The 8,496-nt window shown below is 38.9% G+C and overlaps 1 protein-coding gene across 1 annotated transcript; it reads right to left on the bottom strand.

Annotated features, from left to right (window-relative positions):
• Nucleotides 1-3,192: 3,192 nt before the first annotated feature.
• TMEM18 (transmembrane protein 18) lies at nt 3,193-8,072 on the bottom strand. Its single transcript, XM_075747268.1, has 5 exons — nt 7,770-8,072; nt 7,406-7,526; nt 5,020-5,074; nt 3,925-4,018; nt 3,193-3,831 (listed from the first exon to the last, which is right to left on the bottom strand). Exons 1-5 carry the CDS (start codon nt 7,815-7,817, stop codon nt 3,742-3,744), a joined length of 408 nt encoding a protein of 135 aa, XP_075603383.1. The 5' UTR covers nt 7,818-8,072; the 3' UTR covers nt 3,193-3,741.
• Between the last annotated feature and the right edge of the window lie 424 nt (nt 8,073-8,496).

The raw sequence follows: 8,496 nt of genomic DNA, 5'->3' as shown, positions 1-8,496 counted from the left end.
TTGGGAGATAGGTGTTTTTTATGGGAAATGGGGGTGTCCAGAACATATTTCTACTAAGCTAGCAAATACTGCTGAGGAATAGACGTTCAAATTCCCTTATTGGATCTGTTCCATTTTGTCTAGAATAATGAGATTCATTGAACAAAAAAGAAGTGAAAATACACTAAAAGCTAAGGATATGACATTTCAATGGATGTGGAAAAAGAATTCGAAGTTCTTTCTTGGAACCTCATCTCATCTTAGTTATTACTTTTCCATAGGGAACAAGGCCAACTTCAAACTCCAGGAAGTCTGCCAACTAAATTCCGCTAATCTATCTTTTCACAGATTTAGATGAAACAAAACTACTTTCTACTATGGTAAAGTTGCCAGGTTAATATTACTTTCTCCCTTTTAATGTTTTTCCACACTGGCTGACACCATGTGCTGTTGTGGAAAGACACGTTAAGGAAGGCTGAAGATGAGTCACTGCCTGCAAGACACACAGAACCAGGAACAAATCAACTCTGTCTCCTCCTCTCCACAGGATCCAACTGAGCAACTACCCGCTTTTCTGCACGTTCCAAACTGAAATAAACAGGCTCTTTCAAAAGCAGCCTAAATTCAGGTCTAAATTAAAGGCAAAGGTATTGCACCAGCCCTAAACATTTGGCTCTTACTCACTTAGACATACAAAATTCTAAACAGGCAAAACAGTCTCTAAATTCATGATGTAATTATTTTGGTTTGTCAGTAACTAGGCCCTTACATTATGTTACTGCACTATCACTTCATAAATCCAGACACATAATGATGAAAAGCCATGCTATACTTAATACTGAAGGTTTCTCTTATGGTTAAAGAAAGACACCTACTTTTTTTTTTTTTAACTTAGCATTTCTTAGGCAGGGTTAGCTAGAGGACAACTCAGATGAAAGTTTGAGTCTTTCTGAAATGTAGAAAATGGGAATGTTTTTCTGACAAACATATATATGGAAACCACATTTCTGTGTTTGAAAATTTATCTTATGTAAATTACATTTACTTATAGTTTCAGTAGTCAGGGAAGGTTTAAAACCACCAAGCTTGCAGTTTGAAGTATACATTTTGAGATGTCCATCCTTTTAAAAAAAAAAAAGCTGATATAATTTTGGCATTTAGAGCTGTTTATACGTTCACTCAGCAATACCTTAGAAGACAAGAAAAACCCATCACGTTGATACTTGGTTTAGAAAGTATTATCTGCCTCCTAGCTGATACATCCTGTCAGTGGTATCAGAAATCAACAGACAATATACAGCTAAAATGGATTTTTACTTGCTAATTAAAAATAAAGTGCCTCCCACTCACAGTCTAGGGTTCTTCATTCTTCAACTTTGTTAAAGGGCTGTTAATGCCCTGGGATCTTGTATTAAAGGGCAAAATTACTCTGGTAATGCAACACAAAATGAAATACTGCCAGAAAGGTCAACTACACTGAGAGGAAGAAGAAAAAATTTAAGCAAGCACAAGATTTTTTTAATTTCATTTGGGATCCCCAAAGGTAGAGACAATTTCTCATAAATCTTGTGCCAAGCAAGAATAACACAAAGCTGGAAAATACAGAAAAAGTAATTTCTGTTATCTTGTCTATGTTATGCTAGAAAGGACCATTTTAATTGCTGCATCTCACCGGTTTCACATACTTACAGAAGAGGGAATTTTCATTTCTTCCAACCTCAGACAAAAGAAAGACAAAATACTGAACAGTTTGGGGAAAGTTTGCCTTGGATGTACTAAATAAGGCACATTGTTTTCCATTGCAAGAGACTTGGTGCTTAGCTGCGCTGAGCCACCTCATTTACTGTGAATCAGATTCAAACATGCTGTGAAGCCAAAGGCTATTGATAGTAGGTGGCACCTCAGTATGATGAGGTACTACAGCTTTATGTGTGTGAAACAAACAGTTGTGCATTGATATTGTTGCTGAACACTTCACAAGAGGAAAGTCAGAAGCACATTTGTGTGGTCATGCTTAGTGCCATGTATGAAAAATAGTGTGTCTCTCCCCATCAAATCTTAAAAGCGAAATCAAACTTCTCTAAACCAGCCTGGGAGGACTACAGCTGTATCCATAAAAGAGGCCTGTTCCTTGGTCCATCTTGCAGCCATCTGGATAGATTCTATTCACTCCTTCAAAACAGAGACGGTTCCCAAAAGGCACAAGACATCTCCCAGACCACTGGAGATGTTTTCATGGACAAGTGACAGTTGACACTGCCCCCCATTGCACTGAGAGTCTGAACAGAATGGATGATTATGGGAGAATATAGCGAGCCTGCATTTATTTAGTTTGCTAATATAAAGTAGCCCAGCTGTCTGTAATTCTTGACAGAGCAAGGAACAAGGAGAGCCATGCTAAGTTAATCCATGGGAAAGGTAAATAAATGGATCCCAGACTAACTCTGCACTGCCCTTCCACAATGCTGGGAAGCCCTCCAGAAAGAGTTTCACTCTCTCCCTAAAGAGGGGACTTGCAAACTGTGTATGCATATGCATCTGCTTATCTCCCTCGGGTCTGTATTTCCACTGTTGTGAAGACTATTCAAGCATTTAAAATTAATTTCACAAATACTTACTTAGCTGAAAAACTTACTAGTGTTCTGCATTTTTGTACCAAATTCTTCTTCAGATTAATCTAAGTTCAATTTTGTAGAACATCCTATGTTTCAAATGACATCTATTTTAAACAGATGTTTAGGTCTCCACACAAAGTGGAGACCTGCTTCCAGATATAACTTTCACTAAGTATCTATGAACAGTCTTCCATTGTGTCCATTCCTGCCCCCTCAAATTTCCTTAATCCAATAAAAACAGGTAACTGAGCAAAACTGAAGTCATCTTCATTTTTACTAGTGTTAATTTTTCATTTTCAGTTACTTAGTAAAAAAAAAAAAGAGTACAGCAGAGAAAAAATAGCATTACATAGAACATTATAAAGTTTCTCTTCTTCCTTTCTGTTGTACAAGTAAGCAAAAACTATCAAAATTTCATCCAGTTTTAAGAAAAGGTATTTATCTAGCAGCATTAAAATCATGAAATGTAAATTGAAAAAAATGCAGAGATTGTTTTGAATTACTTACACAAATTAAGCACAAGATTTTACCAAACTGGGAATTTTTGAGAAAAAAGAAAGAAAAAAATCTGATTAAAAATTAATACATATTAACACCATTTAAGATACAGTGGATAATTTTATTTATAAAAATCCTATTGGCGCACAATACACATAGGAAGTATGAAACTTGATTTATAAAGAAGTGAAATGCTTCATAGAAGCATGGATTCCTGAGGTGTTCTGAACACAATCCCTCATTTACTGGAATTCACGACATTGCTTCAATTGGCTTAAGCAGGAGAAGACTGGATACTTGATAAACACACAGTTAAGACATATTTAAACACACAGTTAAGACATATTTAAAAAACAGGCAAATGGAAAGAGACTGGAAGATTGTGTCTCACCAATACTAATAGTGTTGGTCATGGTGGAAAACTGTCTTACATTGAAGGGCACAAAGACCTGTTAAGGCTGGGTTTCTCAATTTCACAGCCAATTCAAATGTATTGTAGAAACCTGCTTTCTCCTCATTGTCCATGCTCACAGGTTCAAAGTCATCTTGACATCAGACATGAAAACACTGCTGTTTCAGGATAAACATACAGAAGGCCTGATTACCTGGACAAGTATTATTAGAATTTAAAAAATAGTGTTAGGTGCTTTCACTTCTTTTTCTCTTTTTCTGCTTTCATTCTCTGCTGTAGTGTCTTCAGTTCGGTCATTACATTCAAAGTTCTGTAAACCCAAGTGACCTGAAAAGTAAGTACATTTTAAAATATAACTAATGTCCATACATTTACTTATCAATTTAATGAAAGCATCCATATAAATGAACACATACATACCACAATTATAATAGTATTCACCAGTAGTGGTGCTGAAAATACAAGTGAAATAAACATTCCTCTTGAATCGAAGTATTGGTATTTAGAAAACAGCCTGAAAGAAATAAAATAAAAAAAGAGGAAGCTTTATTCAGTTTAGATAACATTAGACTTTCATGCTAACATGGACACTGTACAGATTATCCTACTTCCTGGGATCCCCAAGCACAGACCAACATTCTACTGTGTTAAGTCAGAACAAAGAGACAGTCAATACAATATTTATTACAATACCAGTCTTTATTTTCTTCAAAGTTTTACTGCACAAAACCTAAATAAAACAACCATAGATTAACTTACCAACGTGACTACAATAGTACATATATTTGTGCATCAGAAATCAGGCTTATCCTGAAGTGTCTGAAATTACTTTCTCAGGTCTTACTCATATTAGAAAAGGTAACACAAATAATAAATATAACAAAGCTGTAATTTAGGTCGTGTAGCCTGAAGTGAAACGTAAAGACTTACAATTAGATGCCAGGGAAAGGGTAGTTCAGTGCTTATGAAAATAAGCCATCAGTCTAATTCTGGTACACAATCTTAGTGAAACAGACAAATGCTTTTCATGCATATAACTGAGTGTATAAAATAGCAGTGACATTTTTGAGAAGTGGTGCTTAACTTCAGCTTATTAAACGTGAATAGGTATCAAAGAAAACCCCCAAAACAAAAAAAATAATCAAAGCTCACATCCTTTTCCCCTTAACCTTCTCACTCTGCTTTTCTCTTAGTTCGCTAACTAGTTAGTTTACAACCATCCATATAAACAGATTTTAAGCAGTACAATAAATACATGCTAGCTGTTAAAAATTGTCATTTCTTATAAGCTAAGTGATAACTATGTTGTACTGTATGGTTTTGTTCAAAAGTTATATATTAGTCAATGCAACAGACCCTCTGCCATCACATTCTATTAATAAGGCATGAGTGACTCTCTTTAGTGTTCTCTGGGAATAAGTGAAACATAAAAAATAAAAAATAATAAGTGAAACATAAAAAATATTTTTAGAAGAACATTCATTTAAATGCAAAAATGAAAGTGAAAACATTTACCTCCAATTCATGGCTGCTAACTCATTTATATATTCAGCGCAGTACACTAAGCCCACTGTACAACGAAAGAAAAATGTCAGATTCAGTATTTCTTTAAAAATAAACTGCCATCAGTTCTGCCACGTATACTAAAGATATATACATATCAGACATTAGAATTCCTTGATCCTCAGAAGATCAAATTACACATTTAATACTGAACTGTCAAAACCAATTCTGATTTAATGTCCCATATAGTTACCAAGAAGTATAAAGTGATCACAAAACATACCCACTATATTACAAACAAACATAAAATCCTGCTCATCTGAGCTTACAGAAAGAGTTCAGCATACAAATCAATTAAAAAAAAAAAAAATCAGTATTTTTTCCAACAATCTTCTTAGTGACTGCTTCTAAGTTATGTTTGTAGAATGGAATGCCAGCACTCACCCAAACTGGCATGAAATTAAGTTACCGTTTTAGATGTTATGGTGTCACACTGCTGTATCTAACACTACTATTGGGAGTTAGGGTACTAATTATATATAAGCATTTTGGTAAAATGCAAACTTTGTTTGAACAGGTGCATAGCAGAGCAGTCTGCTGCAACCAGGTGAAAGCTATCATATTCTTACTCAACAATTACATGCAATATGAAGCCATCAAGACAGTAAGAAAATTCAGTGCAATCATATGTTTAACAGAAAAGCAATTTAACTACAAAATTTTGTTTGTCCTTGTATCATTTTCCACAAGAAACAAAGCAAATAAACCAGATTCAGTGGCTGAAGATGACCTGAAAAAGGCAATTAAGTAACTAGTCCGGTGATATGAAGGAGCGCGATCTTGTTTTGCCATCATCTGGCTCATGTCTGCTTGCTACTGCACAGTATAAATATACCTATAGCTGCTCAGCCGCCAAGGCAAACCAATGTGATAATTTCATAATTTCTTCAGTTACTTCTGACTATCTACAATACAAAGTTATTTATATTACAGACATATCAAAAGTGATTCAGTTTTTCAGGTACAAACAAGGCTTAGACTCAATATGGATATTTTTATGCACTCTTGTTAACAGCAAGTTTACATCACACCTGGGTTAGAAAGCCAGCAATGATCAGTTCCACTGCATTTTCCAATGACCTTGGCATTCAAACTACTGTTAGTGACACTGGAGATACTTTAGATAAGGAGTCTAAAGTAAATAGACATTCAGAATTTCCAATGACATGCTAATATTAATTTAAGAAAGAAACACCTGTATTCTTATAGGGAACTTACAGGCCTAATGTGTGATAAACAGGACATTGTTATTTTGCCCTCTGTAGATCATTTTAAACTCTGCAGCTACAAGTGGCTGTATGGAAATTACTAAGATTTCTAGATTCCTTTTTGGGGGTACTTAATTCTATTGGAACCTCAGTGTCAGCTAAGTTAAGTTACTTCCAGTTTTGAGGAATATGTAATTCCTCTCCCAACTTGAGTAGTTCACTAAATGGTATTTCAAAATAAGTCAACATAGTCTTCAAGTGGCTTTTTGACTGCAAATCTCTTTAATTTGCTCATTCTTCCTCCACTATCCTGCATGCATGAGAGAAGTGAGGTACAGTGTAAAAAAAACCCCAACTCACCAGAAAAATCCAACCCCTAGCTAGAACTAAGGTACTGCTCATAATACATGGATCTAACCCAAATCCATGCCATCTTAATTAAACCAAATACCCTCTGCAAAGCTACTACAACTCTGGCCAGCCAGCCATAAAACCACAGCTATGGCTAGGCATGGCCACTGTGATTCTCAGGCTGAAGTCTGATAAACCCTGAGGTAACACAACCTGTTACTGCAATGTACCAAACCAGTCTCGCTCTTCTTCGTGCCACCATCACAGCGATGATGAACCTGCTACAGAAACGAATCCAGCTGAAAGCTGACTGTGTTTACTGAATTGCAGCATTAGAATAAGGCAGAGCAGAAAGCAACGGCTGGCGCTCAGTGTATTTCTTCTCTCCTCCAGCACAGGAACAATTCCTTGGGAAGCTGTGATACACACAGCATTCACCATGCGGAAACCTTACTTATCCCAGATCCTCACTAAGGCCAGAGTTTTAAGTCACTTCTTCACACAGTCTGGGAAACCAACTAAATATATATGTATAGGTCATAACAGCTTCTATAACAATTTATCATATATAGACACACGCACTACTACAAGAGAAATACTAATTTGCATGCACTTTATCCGCTGCAAAGTACAGAACCGTGCGCTGTGCACGTACATGAACAAAACTGTTATCACTAAGAGACCAAAGGAAGCTATGTGAGAGTACGAGCAGCCTAAACAACGCACATGCCCTTCACCACCCGCACGCGAGCTCACGGAAGCGTGGCTGCACTACTCACCCATGCAGAGGAAGTGCCCTATTTGCACCCGGTAGTGCTGGAAAGAGATGCACGTCAGGAGGAAGCACAGGACGTGGAAAACCGCCAGCCCCAGCAGCCACGGCTCGGACCAGTCCGTCTTCTACGGACAAAATGAAAAGAGGTTAAGCTATGGCAGAAGTGCCACCAGGCACCTAGAGCGAGCAGCTTTCCTCCTCCCGCACCGAAACGGCAACCGATTTCAGTCACGGATTGCACCCACCAGCCCTCCCCGTGCCAAGCTGGGGAAGGAGCCAGCCCCGCGCGTTCCCTCTCCACCTCGGCGCTGGTGCCTCCCCCTCTCTCCCCGGGCGGGCAGGCAGCCCTGCCCCGTCCCCCTGCTCACCGCCAGGATGGCGGACAGACCCGGCGGGCTGCTCAGGGGCTGCGCCATGGCGGCGGCGGCGGCGGCGCCGTTGCTGTCGTCTCGCGAGACTTCGGCGGCCGCTGGTTCCCTGCCCCGCGGCAGCAGCAGCCTGGAGGAGTTGGGCGACAAGGAGGGCTTGGCCGCTCTCCATAGAGCAACGGAGGGGAAGACAGGTGTTTATTTTGCGCAGGTGATACTTCCAGCACCGCCCTCGTCCCCTCGGGGGGCAAGTCCTGTATTTGGGGGGACGAGCAAAGGAGGCTCTCCACACCCCAGTGGCTGCCTCCCCTGAGGGTAACGCCAAGTCAGAACCACCTCTCCTGCCTCTGTGACTGAGATTGCGTGCCTCAGAACTAACCTTGCCTTTGCAGACACGGGGCAAAGAAGCTCTAGTTACATTTTTAGCATTTAATACTGAAGTTAGGAAGCTGGTGGGAGTATTTTTTGTCACGATCTGCTCAGTGGAGTCAGGCTGGTGCTGGGGCGTTCAGGATGCTGGGATCGGTGGCCCAGTGTTGGTGTTGGCTTCGGTTTTCTGGCAACGCTCGGTGTCCGGCTTCAGCTGCTTTAGGGGTGGAAGTGCAGGAAAAAGGGAGTTTTAAGCCCAGATGGAAATTTCTAACAAAAAAACCCCAGTTGACCATTCCACACAGGAACTTAAGTGAAAAATACAATTATTTTTTTTTTCCAAATAAAAAAAAAATAT

The sequence above is a fragment of the Balearica regulorum genome, chromosome 3 (genome assembly GCF_011004875.1).
Source record: "Balearica regulorum gibbericeps isolate bBalReg1 chromosome 3, bBalReg1.pri, whole genome shotgun sequence".
Lineage (NCBI taxonomy): Eukaryota > Metazoa > Chordata > Aves > Gruiformes > Gruidae > Balearica > Balearica regulorum.
This window is presented reverse-complemented; position numbering and strand designations above follow the sequence as displayed.

Coding starts and splice junctions, on each gene's coding strand:
- TMEM18 (XM_075747268.1), bottom strand. CDS start 7,817: ATGGCGCAGCCCCTGAGCAGCCCGCCGGGTCTGTCCGCCATCCTGGCG. Junction 4,019..5,019: donor TTAGCAGCCATGAATTGGAG/GTAAATGTTTTC, acceptor TATTTCTTTCAG/GCTGTTTTCTAAATACCAAT. Junction 3,832..3,924: donor TGAATACTATTATAATTGTG/GTATGTATGTGT, acceptor CTTACTTTTCAG/GTCACTTGGGTTTACAGAAC.